The following is a 21,550-nucleotide window of genomic DNA, read 5'->3' on the forward strand; positions in this document are numbered from 1 at the left end:
CCCTCCCCTTATGACCACACGAGGGTCACGTGCTTCGTTGGGGGCCGCGGTACGGCCTGGAGTCACGATGCCCTCCGCCGCGTTGGCCGGGACCAGGTGTGTCCCCGCCAGCCCCAGTGGCTGCGCCCGGGTCCTGTGCAAACACTGCGGTAGGGTCCGCCTCGGCCGCCCAGCTCGGCCCCCCGGCCGCCCTGCCCATTGGCTGAAGACAGCCCCCCTGAATTCTCATTGGCTGTCCCACTTTTCCCTCCGCCCCCAGCACCGACCGCGCGCGGCTAGCCGCGGGGGAAGCGGCTCTAAGTCCCGGGCTCGCAGCGCAGGCTCAGCTCCGCGCTGCGAGCGCTACGGGCGCAGGGGCGGGGAGCCGGCCCGGAGCGCAGTTTCCAGTGGGGCCGGGGTCCCACCCGGGCACTCTCTGTTTGAACCGAACCCGACAAATGGGCGCATGACGATGGAGAGCAGGGAAATGGACTGCTATCTCCGTCGCCTCAAACAGGAGCTGGTAAGAGCGAAGCTGGCGCCGGGGCAGGGAGGGCTGCTGCGCCCCGACGGGCACCTGGTCCCCGCCCCGGCCCCCGGGGAGCCGGGACGTAAGCAGGGCGGAGGAGGGCCAGGGAAGAGAGGAGAGGACGCGGGCCCGCAGGCAGAGGGCAGGGCTTGTCCTCAGGAAAGGGGGTCACGAAGAAACTTTGAGCAAAGATTTGTGATGAGACAAGAACAAGTGACAGAGAGACAGAGGGAGCACGCCGGCCAGGCTGAAATGTGACACAGAGAACCCCAGAGAGAAGACAGGGCACGCCCAGAGACGGCCAGGCACACGGACGCAGTGGGGCCCCCGCGCCGCCGACGCGGAAAGCGCGGGAGCGAAGGCCTAGGGAGCGGGACGCGGGCGCCTGGATGCGGGGCTGCGCGGGGCGGCCTGGAGCGCGGGGAGGAGGAGGGTGCTGGGTCCTGATCCCTGCCCGGGCACGAGGTCAGCGGGACTGCTCGCTCGAGGGGAGCCGGTACCACCCTGGGCCCCCAGCTCTGCCGGGCTTGGCAGAGCTGGCGCGGCTGCGGGGGCAGGCTTGGCCGGCTGTCTGCCTGGGCTTGTCTGCCAGTAGGGAGGGGGCTGGCAGCTGGAAAGGCGGGGGAGGGCCCTGCGCTGGAGGAGGGGCTCTGCCTGGCAAATCGCGAGCGGGAGCTGCGGAGGCCCAGCCAGATGTCAGGTCTGGGCTTGGGGAGTGTGCAGGGAGCGTTCGGAGGCCCGGTGGTACAGGGAGGGGGAGAAGTAGCTCAGTCTTGGGGGGTGGAAATCACCGAAGTCGGGGGAGTGGTGTCAGCTAAAGCTATGTTAGGGAGAGCCAGGTTGATTCTCACTGGCTTCATATACCACTGCCCCCGCCCCCACGCCACCTGCCACCTTTCTTATTCCTTCACCCACCGGAATTCAGGCAAATGTTGTGCACATACAGCCCCATCTCTGCTTTACCCATCTCTCCTTCCACTAGGCTCTCTGTTGTGTCTTTGCCCTCGTCTCTTTTTGTCTCTTTTAGTTTGTCTCTCTTGGAGTCGACTCTTCTCAGTCTCACTTTCCTGCTCTCCTCTTTCTTCTTACTTTACAGAGCCAGGGGCACCCAGGCCACACAACAGCAGACCTGGATCTAGAAAGGGCCAGCTTATGGCTCTCCGGATTCTGTGACAGCGTTTCCCACTGCTGCCTGCAAAGGCTACACTCTTCCTGCTTGGGAAGGAACTTGGCAGTGTGTTAGGGGCCAGCTCTGGGGGTGGGGGGCAGAGTTTGAAACTGCAGGTGTTCTCACTGATGCTTCCTGACCAAGTAACCCTGCCACTCTTCCTGTCAGTCCTACTCCAGGGTCGGCCTGCTCACATCAACCATCATTTCTCTCTCTAGTCCTCCTTCCTGGAGCCCTTTCTGTGGTGACACTCAGATGCAAAAGTCACTGACTCAGAGAGATACTTCTTGAGAGACAGGAGTATTCATTGCTTTTCTTCTAAACTTACGCCATGCCCCTTCCCATAGTCGTTTGCACATGCTTCTCATGCCAGACTGGGATGGCTGGCCCCAGCCCACACGTACACAATTCTCATTTTTTTCCGTTTATGTGTGCAGTACCAGAAAGAAAGCTCAAGGTCATCACAGATAATGTCTGAGGTCCAAGACCCATGCAGAGAAAACAATCTAATGGAATCCTCCTTTTTGTGCTTCGAATTGGGGACTACACCACCCACCTCAGGATCTGCCTTAATGGAGGGTTTGTGGGTGTTCCTGGCATGGGCTCGAATTTTTAAATCCTACTGATTTGCATTTTTTATAGCAGTCTAGGTGGGAGGTGGTGAGGGGAGGAAGACAGAGACTACGGGTGCCAGGAGAATAAAAAAGGCAAATAGGAATCTGTACTGAGCTAAGCTTCACATCTTGATTTGCACCCTCTCCTGCCAAGGACTTGAGCCCCCAATGCCTGGGAGGAGGAAAGGGAGAGGCTGAAGTCACTGAGCGCCCCATTAGCTTTCATTTGGCCCTTTGTCTGAGCAGCTTCAGCCTTTGACTCTCTTGGAGAGGAAGCCGAATGCCTGGCCTGGATCCCAGAATGACACTCAGATGGGAGAGCTCTGCACTGCCCCCCATGGTGCTCCGCCCCCTCCCCAATGCCAGCCTGCTCAGAGATGAGACAGAGCAGAAGGACAGACAGAGCTAGTAGAGTGTCACTCACTCCCTGACACCTGAGTTCAGTGCTTAGGTAGCTGGGCCAAATCTCAGTGCCTTAGTATCCCCAACAGTAGCAAAGGGGAGAGTAGAGCTGAGTCCAGGGTTAGCCCTTTGGCTGCCTTGCCCAGGGACAGTAGGGATTGAATTCAATGCAGCTTGCTTGTGGCTGGGATAGAAGGGTGTTGACTTAATACCCTAGGTCTGCAATGGAGTGGGAAAGGAATACAGTTGGTTTCTGTCATGAGCTAGGGAGCTTTTGCACTGCAGATGGCCCATCCCAGGCAGGATCTCCCTCACCACCCAGGAAGACATTGTGTTGCCTGGCGCTGCCCTTAGTTCGTGTTTACACAGGCATGGCCTCCTGTAATACTGGTCAAGTTCTATATTCATTTATTTCAGTAAATTTCTTTCAAGAACCACACATTCTGCAGACACTGTGGGATAAACCCGCTGGAAAACAAAACATTAACAGGTTGTGAAATTATCTTTGTCAAGGGTGTTTTATGCTCCCCTCCTGCATCCTACCCCTGTCCTTGGCCCAGAAAATCTAGGCAAGAAGAGTGTGTTTCTGAAAACCAAAGTAGTGGAACTTCCCAATTCCCTGAAGCAGAAAATTTCATTGTAACAGGTGAGCGCTGGGAGAAGGCTGAAGGTTTGGGGATCCTGACTCAATTAGTTGATAAGTAGAGAGCTGGCCCTTTCCTTCTGCCTGCAAAGGGAAGGGGATCGGGTTTCAAGGATGAAATGTGGCAGGAGAAGTAGCAGCAGCTGACACACTTCTTCATTAGAATGAGGGGTTGAGGCTGCAACAGCTCAGCAGGGAACACATCTCTTTTCTCCCTCCAGCCGCCAAAGAGGGGCCCTGCCTGAACACAGGCCTTGGGACCAGCTGTTCCTTACACACAGCTCCCTTGTGGGCTGCCAATAAGTGGGGTAGACACAGGCACACAGAGGAGGCAGATGTACGATGCTCACAGGGCATCCCTCGTGAGTTCAGATCAGCGTAGAACAAATAGAACGCGTAAAGGCTGAGTGATGAGAGCTCATGAAGTACAGCCAGGCTGGGAAGGCTTCCTGGAGGAGGGAGAGGTTGCAGGAGGCCATCTCTGGGAATGTCTGTCCTAGCTGAGGCATGGGGAAGCAGTTCTCTAGCTTTTAGTGGCCACAAGTTCAGGGGGTTCTGGCAAATGGGTAAGGACCAGGGTCTAAAGGCAAAATAAGGAGAAGAAAAGTAGGAGATGGAGAAGATACAGTAGGAACAGCCTTCAGATCTTGGGGCAAAAAGGCAAATTTCCTGAGGCAGAAAAAGGCTTTTGCAAAGGATCTCATAATGCCTCTCCTTTGATGTTTAACGCTGGGGAAAGATGACTATATGACTAGTTAAGCAATGTGGTCAATGGGAAGAATGCATAGTATAAGATTTGGGGTCAAGCCAACTTCAATTCAAATCCTGGCTCTGTATGACCTTAACATATTACTTAACCTCATTGTGCCTTGGTTTTCTCATCTCTAAAATGGGGGTTTTAAAATGCCTACTCTATACGGCTACTGTGAAGATTAAATGACAATTTAAGTGCCTCACCAACTATTTGTCTTTCACACATAGCACAGTATCAGATGTGTCGTATTGTAGGCACTTGGTAAACTGTTGATGATGGTTTGATCAGACTATTTTGCATAAGAGGCATTCATACATAGAACATGTTATTGAGTTCACACTGTGTTTAGGGCATTTACTGGGCACTGGCACTATTGTTACAAACAAACAGACACATATCCTGTCCAGGGAACACACAGTTTAATAGAAGATATAATAATGATATTAATTGATGTTAACATTGATATGCCAGACATATAATTTATGATGTCATTTAATTGCCAAAACAACACTAAGAAGTTGTACTTTCATTATTCTCATTTTATGAATGAGTCAATAAAGACATGGGAAGGTTAAGTCACTTGGCCAAAGTCATAGAGCTGGTAAGTGGAAGAGCCAGGATTCGAACCCCGCCAGTCTGATTGCAGAGCTTATGTTCTCAACCGGTACATGTATGCAGACCTCTGGGGCAGAAATAGAGGAGTCGTGCTATATAACAAGCACGGGTTCAGTGCTCTGAGAGAGGGAAGTAAACTCCAGCTGGGAGACTGGAGAAAGCTTCGTGTCATGGAAGAGGTAGCATTTGAATGAGACTTTGAGGGATAAATAGGGACACGCACTGCAGAAGAAGAGCAATCCAGGCAGATAATGAAACAACATGAGCAAAATGTACAGAAGCTGAAGTGCTGGGGATGTCTGAAGACCAGCTGGAGTTTGTGTAGAGCATAGGGTAAAATGCAGAGAAAGAGTGGGCAACAGTGCTGAAAGAGCTGTCGTGGACACACTCTGGATATCATGCTAAAGAGTCTGGCCTTTTCTGTATGCATTGGAGAGCAGCCCTGGGATCCAGAAGGTGATATGGGGTAGAGGTGGAGGGAGGGAGGAAATTGAGGCAGGAGGATGAGTTAGAAGGTTATTACAAGAGTTAGGCAAGAGACACTGAAGGCCTGAACCAGAAAGGAAAAAAAAGAAGGTAACTTCTTGAGTTCCCTTGGATGTTCGAGGAAGTTGATTGACTGCAACGGAGAGAAGTTAAAGGTGGTCAGAGGGAAGAGGGCTTGCGGAGACTAAGAGGCAATCTCCGGGAAGAGGCAGCGTTGGAATCCCCTCTCCATCTGTCTGCCCCTTGCCTAAGCATGTGACCCCCGTAGACAGTTCTGTTGGGAAAGTGGGCCCATCCATTTCACAGCCCTCACTTCCTCCTTTCTTTACCCTCCTCCCTCCTACAGCTCTTGGCACAGTTTCCACTTTACCTTCCTGTTGAGAGTTCCAGCCAAGTGTGAGGGGCTGTGAAGGTCCCTATTCACTGAGCTGGAGAATGGGCCACTTGACAAAAGCAGGGCTTTTCCCATTTCCGGCCCTCAGCCTCCTCCTAGCTTCCCCAGGGGCTGAAAGGAACTTTGTGGGGATCTTGTGAGTAATGGGGTGGGGGAAGTGAGGCAGGGCACACAGCCAGGCTCATGGGCAAAGCTGGAGCCTGTATCAAAGGATTCTGGCTGAGCTGGGAGAGGGCATGAGATGGATGGAAGGAGGGCACAGCTGCGGGATCAGTTGGGGCCCAGGGGAGGGATTGGGAAGGGAGCCGAGGATGCTGGCGTCATATTTTCCCATCCCTGCTCCTCCCTCACCACAAAGGGCCCCAAGAGGGCCCAGGGGGAGGGTGCTGTCCATGGCCAGCTGACCCCACACAACCTCTGTGGGGCTCAGGGCTGGAAGTCCAGGATGGTGGGATCTGGTTCCCAACCGCATCCTCCCCTCCAGCCCCAGGCAGGCAGTTCCTCTTCCCTCTTCAGATGACTCAGTGAAAGGGAGGCCTCGGAGTCCCTCAAAAGGATGATTTCACGTTCTTCCTCTCCATCTGGTGGTAACTGCCCTTTGCCCTTCCTGCTGGCTGTCCTGGTTTCTTCTCACAACAGTCCCAGGAGGCTAAGAGGTCAGGGGTTATGATGACATGGAAAGCTCGTTGGCCTGGAGTACGAAAGCCAGCCTTGGGGTCCCAGGCCTCTCACTAATAAGCCTCAGGACCCCAGGGACCACTGGTGGTGCTCAGGATGATGGAGGCAATACTCCAGGAAAGCTTTCAGTTTACGATGTGTGTTGATAGGTGCCATCTGTCTATGTCAAGTGTAAACACTTCACACAAGTTCCCTCATCAGTACACTATTTACATAAACAGATAGGAGATGTGTTCATGGAGACGAGGTCTTATGTAGATATGGTGAAAATCATGAAGGAGGTCTGGGGAGGAATGCTGGGAAACACTGAGGGAGAAGATGGACCTCCCAGCCCCTGGTTACCTAATCCATTATGTGGGGATAACTCCACCTGCCTGGCCAGCCCCTCAGAGTTTAGCCGTGGGGATCAGGCTGTGCAGAGGAAAGGGCTACTGCTGACACCAGGAGTTGTCGTCTGAGATTCAGAACCTCGGGCACAAAAGGTGGGTGATTTTGCCCAATGTCACGTGGCCGAGTAAGTCAGGTCTCCAGATGATTGTGGGGCCCTTCACAAACACCAGGAGGGCACCTGTGGCACTACAGCTCTAATACAGTGAGGAACCCAGGGGCTGGTTTAAACTGCAGCCACGGAGACTGAAGTTTCACATGCAGACTTCCAGAGACGCTGGGAGTGGGAGAGGGACTGTGGGGTGGTATGGAGGCAACGAGCGGGTGAGAAGACCTTTCCTGGCTTTTCACAGAAGGGATTCCCACAATCTTCATTGGAATATGGTTATTAAGGGTTTTACCTTTGATGGTGGAGCAGGTTAGTTCTGTGTGTGTGTGTGTGTGTGTGTGTGTGTGTGTGAGAGAGAGAGAGAGAGAGAGAGAGAGAAGAGACTAGGGGTGGGTTAAAAGGAGGTGGCTTTTGCTCAAACTAATCAGGACCAGGTCGACCTTCTTGTGAATTCTCTCAGCTGACCCCTGAGAGCAAGTTGGGTATGATTTGGTGCCTGTTCTGAGGAAGAACCTGAGGCTCCAAGACAGTAAGAGGCTTCGGAGGAACTCTGCACCCTGCAGCCTGGAGATGGGTTTAGAGCTACTCATGTCTGCTCGGGATATTGTCTATCTGAGCTGGCCCCTCTCCTTTCCTCTACCTCCCTTACTGCCCCCTTTTTTCCCCTTTTGGTCCTGAGGCAAGGGAAGCCCGGAGACCTGAGAGGATCCCAAGCTCTGGAAGAAGAAGACATATCCCAAGCTCAGCCTCCGACTCTTCCTCCTTGGGTGATGGCATCCCCTGGGGTCAGTCTGGAAAGGCTGTTTTGCTGGCTCCTCTCTTAGTCAAGAACCAGCTAACGCTCCTGCCCCACCACTGCCCTGGCCCTCCCAGGTTCCCACAACTCCTCCTTCGCTTCTCATCCCTCTCCCAGCTGCCTTCTCGCCTTTCAATGTCGGCACCCTGGATGTGGCTGGGCTGACTGAGCGTGGCTGGGAGTGGGCAGGAGGGTGCCAAGACTTCCCTTCCTTCCCTCCCCAGCCCCTACACAGGGCAGGAGTGGGGAGGGAAAAAACAGGACCTTCTCCTTGTGCTTCTCCTTGATTAGACCAGATATAAGGAATGGAATCCTGTCATTACTATGTGCTAAGTTTCACCAAGGAAGAAATGTTGTGAAAGTACATGGGAAGTCTTAAATTAACAGTCAGAATTCACCTAATGCTTTCTTGGTTTCAGGCAGAGATACACATTACCTCACCTAATCTGCACGATAGCTGTATGAGACAGGAACTGTTATTCCCATTTTAAAGAGTGGAGAAATTTGGCTGGGCGTGGCAGTTTATGCCTGTTAGCTGAGCACTTTGGGAGGCTGATGTGGGAGGATGGCTTGAGTCCAGGAGTTCGAGACCAGCCTAGGCAACATGGTGAAACCCCGTCTCTACAAAAAATACAAAAAAGTTAGCTGGTCATGCTGGCCTGTGCCTGTAGTCCCAGCTACTTGGGAGGCTGAGGTGGGAGGATTGCTTGAACCCAGGAGGCGGAGGTTGTGGTGAGCTGAGATCACGCCATTATACTCCAGCCTGGGCAACAGAGCAAGACTCTGTCTCAAAAAAAAAAAAAGCATGGAGAAATTGAAAAACAGAATGTAAATAACTTGCCCAGGTCACACAGCTACTAATGGCAGGGCTGAGATTTGAACTTTGTTTCATTGTCTCCAGAATCCAAGTTCTTAACCAATGCAGAATATTATTTTGCAGATGAGTGCAGTTTCAGCACTTGCTTACTTACATAGGGCCTCTGTTTTATGGGCAGCTTGAATTCATGCATACCCACACATTCGTTCTCACTGGAAAACTGTGCAAAATGTCAGCATTATTTCTTCTGGATTTTTCCACACTGGAAGAGACTGAATGGGGTCATTTCATTCCTCCCTCTACCTCCGACCTGGGCTGGGTTTAGCCTTCTGGAAGGAAGCCTGCCAGTTTGGACTCCTTGCCTCTGGGTGAAATGAAACCTTGGGAAGCAGCCCTGCCTCTTTCTCCCTGGGTAGTGAGTTACTGTCTGAGGGCAGCAAGCAGCCTGGAGGGCGATCTGGGGTGGTCAGTGGTATTCAATATGTGTTTTATGGGTATGTAGCAAGTGCCAGGTGCTAGCGAGGTTCTGGGGTGACATACTGATGTATAGATCTCAGCCCCTGTCCTCAAGGAGGAGATAATACATATTTCACAAGGGACTGAGCATTTAAATGCATAGAGGACATGAGGTGAATGCATAAGTGGCAGGACTTCAGGGAAGAGCATATTAAATATCACAGAAGATTTCTAACAGGAGCATGGGGGATACGTCTCAGCGAGTAGGGATATTCCTGGAACTGAAAGTTGGAATTCTGTCCTGGAGGATCTTGACTGCAGGACCAAATAGCTTGGATTTGTGTCTGGGCATTGGAGACCCACAGAGATGACAGGAGGTGTGTGCTGGGAAGACTGATCAGGTGCTCACGTGTCTGGCAGTTCGGAAGCCGTCTAGGAGGCTTCTGCAGCATTCCTGAGGATGGAAGGAAAGATATGCCACATTTGTGGGAGGAAAAATCCAACATGAGTAAGTTGGGCAGGAGCAGGGGTAGTTGAATGGAGAAGCCAAAAATGACTGAGGCTCTAGGTAGGGAAGACAAGGAAAGTGGCATTGGAGGAAGGGAGAGAATAGGGAAGTCAGAGGGAGAAGCAGTTTGCAAGGGAGGCACTGAGTTTGGTCTGGGGCTTAGAGTCTCCTCTGACTCTGCTCTAGGTCTTAGCAGCTGTAGCTGAGTGCTTCCAAAAGGAAGGGGTCAGTAGAATAGAAGCAAAGAGGCCAGAGAGAGGGGCTGTCAACAACATGTGCATCTGTCCCACAGGCTCTGTGTCCCTTGCTGCTCCTGCCACTGCCCACCATTCAACTGGTGAAAACTCTGGCAAATCCCAGGGCTGTCAGGGCCTGGAACCACCATTTCTTCTTGCCTGTCTTGGGGAAAGTGCACAGAGCGTGGGCAATCTCCACGCCCCAGCAAAGGCCTCCTTGCCCTCAAGGGCATTCAGTCCTCCACTGCCCTTTAGTGCTGCTTCTGCTGGCTCATTGAGAGCATGGCTGGAATCTCCCATCCCCCCGGGCCAGGGTTGGCGGGGAGGATTTGACCCAGAAGCCTGAGAGGGTCAGCTGCAGCCCAGCCCTGCAGAGCCTCTGTGCCTGCCCTTCCGATCCCTCCAACTTTTGGGTTTAGCCCTGTGCATTAAGACAAGCCTGGGAGGTAAGATGATCCCGCGGGTCTCTTGGGGGCTTAAGAAACAGATGGTCCCCGCATATGAGGTTTGCTGTTGGTAACTTGATCAGGAGCTGGGGAGGGAGCTGGCAGGACCAAGGCAGCTTGGGCCCAGGAACTGGGAACCTTGTGAATATTATCAGACACAGCCCCCCCTCCCCACTGCAGCCTCCAAATTCGGCCCTTACCCAAGTCAATCTCTCAGCCCCTTCCAGCTGGCAGCCGGGACTCAGGCCTTAGACACCCACAAAGGGGCTGGGAGAATTGGCCCCCAGCATCCCACTCTGGCTTGGCCAGGGCAGCAGAGCCAACTGGGCTGAGAAGGCAGGAAGAGTGTTGAAGCCAAGTCTGAGAACAGCTGAGAGAGGACAGGTGTTTGGGAGGGAGAGGCAGGCTGAGAAGCACTGGGTTTTCAGCAAACAGGAGTTTCCTGGCCTCCTTGTCTCTCTCCTGACCAGTCAGATATGAACAGCAATTGCAGGAAACTCCAGGCCCACTACCCTTTCTCTTGGGGAATCTGAGCTCTTCCTTATCTACTAATGCCCTTTTCAGCCCTTCTTCACTGTCCTGTAGAGGACAGAGTAGCCTTAAAGTCCAGCTCTGGGTGCAGGTAGCACACACCTGTGGTCCCAGCTAGTCAGGAGGCTGAGCCAGAGGACTACTTGAGGCCAGGAGTTAGAGGCTGCCGTCCACTATGATTGTGTCTGAGAATAGCCACCACTGTGCTCCAGCCCAGCCAACAGCAAGATCCTGTCTAAAAAAAAAAAACCTAGCTCCACTGCCCACTGCCCAGCCATCTCGAGTCTTGAGGTAGTACAGGAGGTTTGGGCATTCCTTATCTGAAATGCTTAGGGCCAGAAGTGTTTTGGATTTCGGATTTTAGAATATTTGTATATATACAATAAGATATCTTAGGGATGTTTAAGAAGATACCTTAGGGATGGGACCCAAGTCTAAACATGAAATTTATGTTTCATATACATCTTACACACACAACCCGAAGGTAATTTTATACACTCTTTTAAACAATTTTGTGCGTAAAAGAATTTTGACTGTTTTGGCTTCCGCCGGCCACATGAGGTCAGGGTGGAATTTTCCACTTTTGGTCACGTTGTGGCTCAAAAAGCTTTGGATTTTGGAGCATTTTGGCTTTCAGATTTTTGGAGGAGGGATGCTCAACCTGTATTTGGTAGTTAGGACTACAGCTTCTGGAGTGGGACAGTACAGTGTTTGTCTCGGCTCTATGAGCTGTGTGATGTTACGTAAGTTACTTCACCCCTTCCAGCTTACTCATTTGTTAAAATGAGAAAATAGCAACCTCATAGGGTCTACATAAAGATGAAATGAGATGAAGCACGTAGAGTCCTTAGCACAATTCCTGTTACAAAGCAGATTCTCATATTGTTTTTTCCACCATCATCACTATCATCATTTCAGGGAGGCCCAGCGAGGAAGAGGGCTCAGAGTCAAAAAAGGATGAGGATGGCCACTACAGCTTTGTGCACTTCAAGCTGATCTCAGCCCCACCTCTTACTATCTTATCTTTGGCAAATTACCTGTGAAATGGGAACAGTAATAGTCACTACCTCATAGGGTAGCTGGGGAGATGAAATGTCTGTGTGTGTGTGTGTGTGTTTATGGGGTGGGGGCAGCCTTCTCAGGACAGTGCCTGCCTTAGCTAGTTAGCTACCATTATTATTTCCTTTACCCAGCACTGATCTGCACTGCACTAGGCTATAGAGAGATGGGGCTGGTGGCAGGCTGGATGCCCCTGGAAGTGTATGTTTTGGGGGGGGACCTAAGTTCAGGGCTGGGAGAGGCACTGCTACCCACTGTGGCTCATAGGCGCCATGCTTTCTCTCTCCCCTGCAGATGTCCATGAAGGAGGTGGGTGATGGCTTACAGGATCAGATGAACTGCATGATGGGTGCACTGCAAGAACTGAAGCTCCTCCAGGTGCAGACAGCACTGGAACAGCTGGAGATCTCTGGAGGGGCTCCTGTGCCAGGCAGCCCTGAAGGTCCCAGGACCCAGTACGAGCACCCTTGTTGGGAGGGTGGCAGAAGTCCTGCCAGGCCCCCAGTCTGTTCCCCCTCCAGTCAACCTTCTGTTGGCAGCAGCACCAAGTTTCCATCCCATAGGAGTGTCTGTGGAAGGGATTTAGCCCCCTTGCCCAGGACACAGCCGCATCAAAGCTGTGCTCAGCAGGGGCCAGAGCGAGTGGAACCGGATGACTGGACCTCCACGTTGATGTCCCGGGGCCGGAATCGACAGCCTCTGGTGTTAGGGGACAACGTTTTTGCAGACCTGGTGGGCAATTGGCTAGACTTGCCAGAACTGGAGAAGGGTGGGGAGAAGGGTGAGACTGGGGGGGCACGTGAACCCAAAGGAGAGAAAGGCCAGCCCCAAGAGCTGGGCCGCAGGTTTGCCCTGACAGCAAACATCTTTAAGAAGTTCTTGCGTAGTGTGCGGCCTGACCGTGACCGGCTGCTGAAGGAGAAACCAGGCTGGGTGACACCCATGGTCCCCGAGCCCCGAACCGGCCGCTCACAGAAGGTCAAGAAGCGGAGCCTTTCCAAGGGCTCTGGACATTTCCCCTTCCCAGGCACCGGGGAGCACAGGCGAGGGGAGAATCCCCCCACAAGCTGCCCCAAGGCCCTGGAGCATTCATCCTCAGGATTTGATATTAACACAGCTGTTTGGGTCTGAATCCTAGAGACAGAAAGTTGACTGAACCTGAAAGGGCCAGGTCCCAGTGCTGGGCCCCTGGGGAGGAGGGAGGGCAGGCAGTACGGCTCTCAAAAGCCCAACTCCAAGTTCCTTTCCCCCAGAAAGCGGGGAGAAGCCAGAGTTCTCGGCTCAGGACTGAAGGGAATGTGATTGGGAGAGGCTGTCTTGGGGGCTGGCTGGTGGAGGAGGTAAGAGTAGCTGGAGAGCGAGCTATGCGTGTGTGTGTGTGTGCACATGTGTGTGTGTCTGTCTGGCATGCACGCGCTCACTTTGGGGCTGGAGGTGACAGCAGGTGAGGGCAGAGGAAGAGATCAGAAAATCCTTCTGACATCTCCACTGCCCCCAAAGACCTCCGTTGAACATTCTGTATGGAAAAGAGCCCTGGAGCATCAGGTTCCCCAGATAGGCCCCCAAATAAAGACCTGTCTATGGCTCTCCCAACCTTCTGTCAGCTTCTTTGGCAAGACATTGCTCCAGGCACAGGGACTGAACCCCAGGCCTCCTGGGACTGGAGCAGCAGTGAGGCAAAACCCGACCCGCCAGCCCTTCCTGCCTTGGAGGTTTCAGTCCATACCTGGACTCTGAGAAAATGAGCTGAATAAGGAGTACAGTGTGTAAGGAGCAGCCGGGGAAGCCCTAGACAGCCCCCGCGTCTCCCCCATGCACAGGGGAGGAAGGATGTTGACATAGCATTGGGCCGTTTGAATGCGTTTTCATCTCCATGGTCTCATTTGAAAGTGAGCGAGGCAGGTAGGCACGATCCCATTTTCCAGATAAGGAAACAAGCCTAGATATGCTACATGTCCAGGAACAACTGCAGCCAGGAGCCAGAACAGCCTAGGCCTAACTGCAGAGTAGAAGCTGGACCCTGGAGTTACCAACACTCCTCCCCAACAGTTCTTAGCGCCCCGCAGGCCGGGCTCTGTGGCTCATGCCTGTAATCCCAGCACTCTGGGAGGCCAAGGCAGGCGGATTACCTGAGGTCAGGAATTCATGACCAGCCTGGCCAACATGGTGAAACTCCATCTCTACTAAAAAAATATATATAAATTAGCCAGGCGTGGTGGCACACACCTGTAAACGCAGCTACTTGGGAGGCTGAGGCAGGAGAATTGCTTGAGTCCGGGAGAGGGAGGTTGCAGTGAGCTGAGATCGTGCCACTGCACTCCAGCCTGGCTGACAGAGCAAGACTCTGTCTAAAAAAAAATAATAAAAAATAAATAAATAAATAAAACAGTTCTTAGGGCCCCATACCCCACAACCCCTGTCTCCTGCACTTAACTCCCACCTGGGTCAGAGAACAGTCAATTCACCAGTGAGGTAAAGGTGAACCCAGAAGAAATAGCCACTTGATTTTAAAATTCCTAGCTCCATTCCGTGGCCTCCTCCCCACTAGACACAGCAGTCCCAGGCCTCCTGTTCCCTCCTCACCTAGAGGCAGCCGGGACGGAGGAGGAAGGGCCAGGCAGCAGCTCAGCTCCGGCTTCTCTAAAGCCACTCTGGGCACGTGGGCCAGGAGGGCCACCTAGCGATCCAGGGCCCCCCAGGACCGCCCTGGGAAGCCACTGTCCCTCCCACTCCAGTAGGGAACACTCACTGGCTGGGAAAAGACAATGTGGATCTTCTTTTGGGCCGACCGAGCCAGGAGGGCATACCCTCCCACTGCCCCTCTCTGCATCCCACTGATTGTCCCTCAGCCTGATGGGGTGTGACAGCTGCAATTACAGGCAGGATTCCTTCCCACCCTCAAAGCATTAATAGCCAGTTGGAGAGGCAAAATAGTAAGAAAAGACTCTTCTGCTTGCTTCCTGGATCCTTGGGGAGAGTGGAGAGAGGGGCACAACTCAAAATGGGATTATGGGGGCGCAGCCACGGTGGTTAGGGTCACTCTCAAATCCTATGCAGTCAAATGGTAAGATGTTTCATTTTTGGTGGGGGAGCTACAGGAGGGAGGAAGGCGCTCATGCTTTTTGGGTTTTGTTGAGCACTCACTGTCTGTCAGGTAGTGTGCACATCTCTCAAACTTAGGACCCTAGAAGGCATTGTTCTCCAGACACATGTATGGAGGTTATTAGGGGGCATGTAAACTGCCCCGATTAGGCTGCTAGCAAAGGAAAGGACAGAGATTTGAACAAAGGGTTGGGTTATCTGGCTCCAAAACCCCTGTCCTTTTCTTGCTACTTCTCTACCTGGAGTTTGCCAACTGAGCAAGCCCACTTTGGTGGAGCCAGCCATTGCAAATCCTTTGTGTCTTCCCAGAGAATACTAACATTTCAGTTTTGAGTGAGGGAACGCTGACTCTGACTGCCTTTAGAGGTGGAGATGGTGGAGGAGGTGGTGGTGGTGGTGGTGTGTGTGTGTGTGTGTGCGCCTGCGTGCACGCACTAAGAAACTGCATGTGAAGATTCCACCTACTGAATCATGAGAGGAGGAAGTTGTGGGCTGCTGGCTGGTGGAGAAGCCATCTAGCATATTATTCAAGATGACACCAGCTCCAAGTCTGGAATGAGTCTATGGGAAACCAAGGTACTTCTTGGACATTCACCTATAACTCACCTGTTTCGTGGACTGGTCACAGTGGTTCGGATAAATTGAACAGAACTTTATGAACACCTCCCAGCACCAGGTGTTGTTATAGAAACTAAGAACAGAGCAATGAGAAGGACCCAACTCCTGCTCTCAAACGGATGCAGTGGAAAATAAGCAGACTTTGAACCATTGGTTAGTCAGAAGAGACTTGGGGGACTGAAAACTTATTTCAACTTGGGCCAGAACAAAAAATTAGGAAGCAACACTTGCTGCCAACATGATTTACAAGTGCCAGCACCTTCACCTCTGTTATTTCCTTCTCACTACACACTGAAAGCAGTTGCTCTTGTTTTACGTGGACAGGCTCAGAGAAGTTAAGCAACTTGTCCAAGGTCACACAGTAGTGGAACTGAGATTGAATCAGTTCCAACTGACTTGCAATCTTGTGCTTTTCAGACGATCCCACTAATTGTCCATATCTGTTCCAAAGCCAAATCAAGAGGAACAAGAGCAAAATCTGTCCTCCCATATTATCCATGGTCCTGCGTGGATCATAAATGGCATGCTGACTGTCCGATGGAGACTTACTTTTCCCTTCCCCCTGGACACCTGCCATGGCAATGACAGAGGCTGTATTTTACTGAAGTGGAGGGAAGAGGTGAATGCGAATGCCTAGGGCCTAAGTATACAGGAAGGTGTAGGGAGAGGGAAGCAGTGTATATGTGGAGGAGATAGTGGACGTAAGCAGAGAGAAATCAGACAGCTTAGTTCTTCCTCTGGGGCACACTTTGTGGTTAATTAGGACATGCAAATGAGCTAGAAGCTCATTTAATATCCTCCCTGACATGTAGCCCCACCCGACCCTGGCCCACTTCCCTGCCAGGTACAAGGGCAACCTGATTGGCCCAGGTATCTGTGGAAGGTTCCACCTGCTTCTTTGTGGCCCAGGGAACAGAAAAGAGTCCCTGCTGGGCATGGCTAGTGGGGCCGGCCTGGTCTCCCTCCTCCCTTTCTCTTCCCAACCTTTCAGACTTGAGACCTCTCTTTTCCCTCTCCCTCAGACACTTCCCTTGTGCCCCGCCCCTCAGGGTGATCTCTGAACCCAAACTTGCCCCAGAGAAGGTTGCTCTGTCCTCTCCACATCCCCATCTCCTCCCTAGGGCCTTGTGGGGGAGAGGCTCCTCCATCTTTCCCAAGTCACACCATCGTTTCCTATGTGGCCTGGACAAGAGCAAGAGCACACCATGGGTTCTCCATGGGTTCTCCAGAGCAGCCAGAACCCACCTCAGGTGCCTTCCCCATCCAGTGCAGTTAAGGCACTTCTGCCAGCACCATGGTATGAGCACTAGACTTGGAGTTAAGATTTGAGAGCCCCTTCTGTCACTGTGGAAGCTTGAGCATGTTGCTTGATCTCTCTGAACCTCGTGTTTCTCTTCTGTGAAAGGTGATAATGTGGGGCTGCTGTGAGATTTAAAGGACGTAATGCACCTAGGGTCCAAGCACTGCCTGGAACACAGTGGAAGCTCAGCAGATACTGGACTACCCATCCCCTTAGCAGAGGCACTAACCATGTGACCCAAGGCAAAAGTGCTTAAGAAAAAGTGCTTTCTCTGAGCGTTGGTCTCTTCTGTCAAAACATTTATATTGATTTAATATCTCACAGGATTGTAGCAAGGGTCACAGAAGACAACAGGTGACATGTTTTTGTACACTGCGTACTAGCCACCCAGATGGGCTGTTATTTGCTAAATGGCAAATGTACACTGTTCCCCAAAGGATGACATGCACTGGGGAGGTGGGGGGTGTGGAGGTGGAGAAAGGCTGAGCTGGAGAAAAGGTGCTTGAAGACCCCACTGCCTAAGGACCTGCTCTAGGAAACATTCCCACCCCCTACACCCTAGCTGCTCCTCACAGTCAACCCTTAAGGACCTCAAATTCTTGGCAAGGGGTAAAGAGTTGAAAGTACCAAGTCCTAGTGGTTTTGAGAAGCCTCTGATGTGCTCTTTCTGCTCTGTAAAGCCTTAGTTGCCAGAGTTCCCTATAGCCCCCACATCGCTCCCTTCCTCCTGCCCTCCGGCCACCCTGGAAACTAATGGCCTAAAGGTGCTGTGGCTGTCCTCCTAAAATCCATTCCCTCCTGATGGGGTGGAGGAATCTGTGAAGCCCACCTTCATGAGAGGTCTTGGGGCTCAGGCTGGTGCTGCCAGAGAAAGGGTGACTGAACCAGAAAGGCCTAGGGGTAAGAAGCTCAAACTGCAGCCATCCCCTTAGTACGATTATTAGGATGTCCCTTGCCTTCCTTTTGCCTCCTCCACCCAACCCCTAAAATAAACAGTATGATGAAACCTCTCTTCCAGATTCCCTCTGAATTCGACAGAGGACTTACTTCCTGGCTCTCTACCCTTCAGTGAGTCCTGACCTATCACTCTGTCCACCTCCTCCAAGCCCCAGATCTACATACCCCAGTTCCGGAGCACACATGCACATGCACGGGTGCCACAATGAAGTCGGCCTTGCTGATGTCCCAGAAACAAAGTCCTTGAATTCTTACACTCTTCTCTCCCACTGGAGTCCTCCTCGTCCCCACCACCACACACACACACCATCCCCTGAAAGTGCCTCTGTGTTCCTGGTCAGAGAGGACACTGAGGAGCAGTGTGTCCCTGAACACAGTTTGGGGCAATACTTATTTTACAAGGGGACCATGACAATCACCATATGCTTTCCCTTTTCCTTGCATCTTTGAGGAGAAAGAGCAGAATTCTATGCCTGGCTGGCTTCAGGCCACAGCTGCGCACAGTCCCTGGCTTCCACTCACAGAACCTATTCACCTATATGCCCCTCTGGGCACGTCCTTCAAGATGACTGGCCCTTTACAGGGACATACCAGAAACACTGCCAAAAAACAGCTCCTGTGACCTCTACACCCCTCCCCTCTCTGGTTCCCAACTCACCTCCACCCACCATGACCTGGCTCTGGGCTGTCTGCCTTGTCCCTTTTTGAGTCTTCTCCACTCTGAATGTGATGACCCCAGTTTCCTTCAACTGGCCAGGAAAGGGTGGCTCAGGAGCCCATCTGAGGCTGCCTGGGGGCTGCTGGTTTGCAGGGGAAGCTGTCTTCATCCAAAGGAAGAATCAAGTTTTGTTTTCCTGTGGTTCCCTTGCCCTCCCCCTGCCTCACCTTGAGCTTCCGCCTGGGCCCTTCCCCACGCTCCCGCCTGGGCCCTTCCCCACGCTCCTGCCTGGGCCCTTCCCCACGCTCCCGCCTGGGCCCTTCCCCACGCTTCCGCTTGGGCCCTTCCCCATGCTTCTACTTGAGCCCCGCCTGCCTCACGGCCTGCCTCACTGCCACCTCCTGCTCAGGGTCTGAAGGACAGAGGAATGAATGCAGGATCTGTCTGCGAGCTCCTGTCACTTCATCCTGTTTCCTGTCTTCCCTGGTGTCTAGCCCAGTCCTGCCCAATTAGATCCCACCCACTTTACCCTCCAAGGTGATGGGTTGAGTGTGCCAAGCTTGGGTTCTTTCCATGCCACTCGGTCTTTGCATATGCTGTTTCCTGAGGAATCTAGTTCCCCCACTGCCAGTACTTGTTATGTAAGTTACTTCTGTGCATGTTTATCTTCCCCTCTACATTGTTGCACCTCCTGGGTGGCAAATACTCCTTACTCATTTCTGTACCTCTAGTACTGAGCACGGGGTTCCCGGGTGACCTCCACTCCTCAAAGTGAGCCCTGGGCTGAGCCCATCTCCTGCTTCAGGGAAGACCAGCAGTCAAGGCCTCCTTATCTGCCTCCTAAAGCCCATTTTTCACTCTTGTCCTCGGCCCGTTCTCCAGAAGAGGTGGAGCTGTGGCCAGAGTCACTTTCAAGAGAGCAGGAATACTCTGTCCCCAGCACCCTCTCCAAGCTGTTGGGCAGTCCCCTTTGTCCCTGGCCTGGTACTCTGGGTTTTCCACCCTAGCTTCCCAGGCCAATTCTCTTTTAATGTAGGCCGTCTGGTGAGCCTTAGTCCCCACCCCTCCCACTCGGCTCCCTGTCCCCATTGTCATGCTCTTATTGGCTATCCAGAACTCAGGCCCTTCAGATGATCACAGCCAATTCCCACATCTACTCAATCCCAAGTGGGTCCCAATTTCCATTCCAGAGGAAGTCACCTTTACCCTATCCTCCACGTTTTTTCCCTTTCTTCCTCGATCCCTTTCCACTCGTCTTCCTGGCCGGGTTCATCTCCTTGTCCTCTTTGGCAACAACAGCTGGTCCCAGATTTACCCTACCCAAAGATTTTTTCTAACTTGCTATGCTGGTGGCCCCACTGGGGACACTGAGTCTGCTACATTCTCCTCCCATCATTGTGATTATGGAGGGAGGGGCAGGGCAGGGCAATGGGGAAGGAAGTTGAGAGTTGGGTGTTCAGCGCCTTCCCTGCCTCCGGCTCCACTACTGGCCACTCTCCAGGCATTGTCTCCCTACCAGGGATTGAGCTGCCAGTAAGGCAGCAAGAGTACAGTCATTTGTGTAGAAGAGGTAGGAAAGTGGGGGGTGGGGGATGGGCAGATAAGCATTAAAAAAGAAGCAAATGGAGTAACTGAACTGAAATCCCTGCATAGCCTCAGCTCCCTGAGCAGAGGTGCCAAAGCTAGTATCATCACACAGATCACCTCCATGTCCTGGCCAAGGGCCTCCCCTTGCACTCCCACACCATACAACTGGCTTAAGGAGCTGAGTTATCCTAGTAAGCAATGGGCCAGATTGACTTAAGCAGGTGTTAGAATCCCTGCTGTGACGTTCCAAGCATCTGCTAAGTCAATTCATATTCCAGAAAATAAAATTCATATCCCAGTTAGGCTTTATGTCAGTGATTTCAAGGGCCCAAATAATTCCAAAGCTTCTGACCTGGGCTTCAGGACCCTGCTGGGAGTATAAGGATCAAACATCTATTTCTCCATGTACGTGTATCCCCTCTCCAAGGAAGACAGGCAGGTCCCAGTGCCTAGTCTCACTATTCCAAGTCCTACTTTCCAAACTGAGGAGGCTGCATGCTTAGAGTTCCCTTGATCCTGGTGGCCACGTCGAACTCCCCAACCTGTGCAACCGGAGACATTAGTGATGCTAAGGGCAAGGATGACAGCAGCTACAGAAGTGTGGCCTGTGCCCTTCGTCTCACCCACAAGAGGTCTGATGATGGGACCCTGGTGGGAACATTGGCAGCTAACAGATGGGAGTGGATTAAGGAAGAGTCCCCACTAAGCCTTCTCAATATGATATGGTAGATCACCAGGATGGGACAGAGGGGCTGCTGTCTCATGCTGTTCATGAAGTAAGAGTAGAGAGGAAAACTGGGAGGATATCAACAGTCTGCCTGCCAGGTAGGAGCCACGTCCTCTGCTAAAGAGTCTGAGAGGAGCAGAATCATGGCAAGTGAAGCAGAATACAGGGCGAGAAAAAGAGATTTTTCTCTTCTTTAACATCTTTGAGGGCCAAACAATGAATGCTGGTTCCCTTCTAAATGGAACATTTGTCTGGGAGTCATGGCCTTAGAGGTCATCTTCATTAGAGAAAGGGGGGGAAATGAAGTGAGAAATGAAGAGAGGACCATCAGAATTCATGAGAGTAACCCTTACAACTGTGATTTTCATCCTACTCAGATCTGAAATTTCTCCATCCCTGTCCTCACCAAGTCTCACTGAGGTGGTTCCTATGCCCTAGATATTTAATTCAACCTACTAGACAGTTAACTTCTTATTTCAAGGCCAGCCATGACATGGCCCCAATGTATTCTTCCAGCCTATTCCTTCCACATTTCCCAACACCAAATGGAACTAGGTAACTTCTTGTTCATTTCCGTTTTCTGCACTTGCTTTTTCCTGAAATCTGCCTATAATATTCTTCCTTACTCTCACCTGTTGAAAATCCCACTTTTTTTCTTTTTTTTTTTTTTTTGAGACAGAGTCTTACACTATTGCCCAGGCTGGAGTGCAATGGCATAATCTTAGCTCACTGCAACCTCCGCCTCCCGGGTTCAGGCGATTCTCTCCTGCCTCAGCCTCCCGAGTGGCTGGGATTACAGGTGCCCGCCACCACGCCTGGCTTATTTTTTGTATTTTTTAGTAGAGACGGGGTTTCACTATGTTGGCCAGGCTGGTCTTGAACTCCTGACCCTGTGATCCGCCCACCTCAGCCTCCCAAAGTGCTGGGATTATAGGCATGAACCACCGTGCCCGGCCAATCCCACCCTTTCTTAAAGGCCTACTTCAAACGCCCC

General features: G+C 52.2%; 1 protein-coding gene across 3 annotated transcripts in view; it reads left to right on the forward strand.

Moving 5' to 3' along the window:
- The window catches only part of INKA2 (inka box actin regulator 2), a 32,994-nt gene extending 16,286 nt beyond the window's left edge, over positions 1-16,708 (forward strand). Inside the window, exons 1-2 of one of the 3 annotated variants that reach the window (XM_002810436.3) lie at positions 263-502; positions 11,902-16,708. In XM_002810436.3, coding sequence (XP_002810482.2) covers positions 446-502; positions 11,902-12,738 — 894 coding nt within the window. In that variant the 5' untranslated portion in view covers positions 263-445 and the 3' untranslated portion in view covers positions 12,739-16,708. Of the gene's footprint in view, positions 1-262; positions 503-947; positions 1,209-11,901 lie in introns of those variants that run through there. The other 2 variants (XM_054529519.2, XM_054529517.2) reach the window with 2 other exon arrangements.
- Positions 16,709-21,550: the final 4,842 nt, after the last annotated feature.

The sequence above is a fragment of the Pongo abelii genome, chromosome 1 (assembly GCF_028885655.2).
Source record: "Pongo abelii isolate AG06213 chromosome 1, NHGRI_mPonAbe1-v2.0_pri, whole genome shotgun sequence".
Taxonomy (NCBI): domain Eukaryota; kingdom Metazoa; phylum Chordata; class Mammalia; order Primates; family Hominidae; genus Pongo; species Pongo abelii.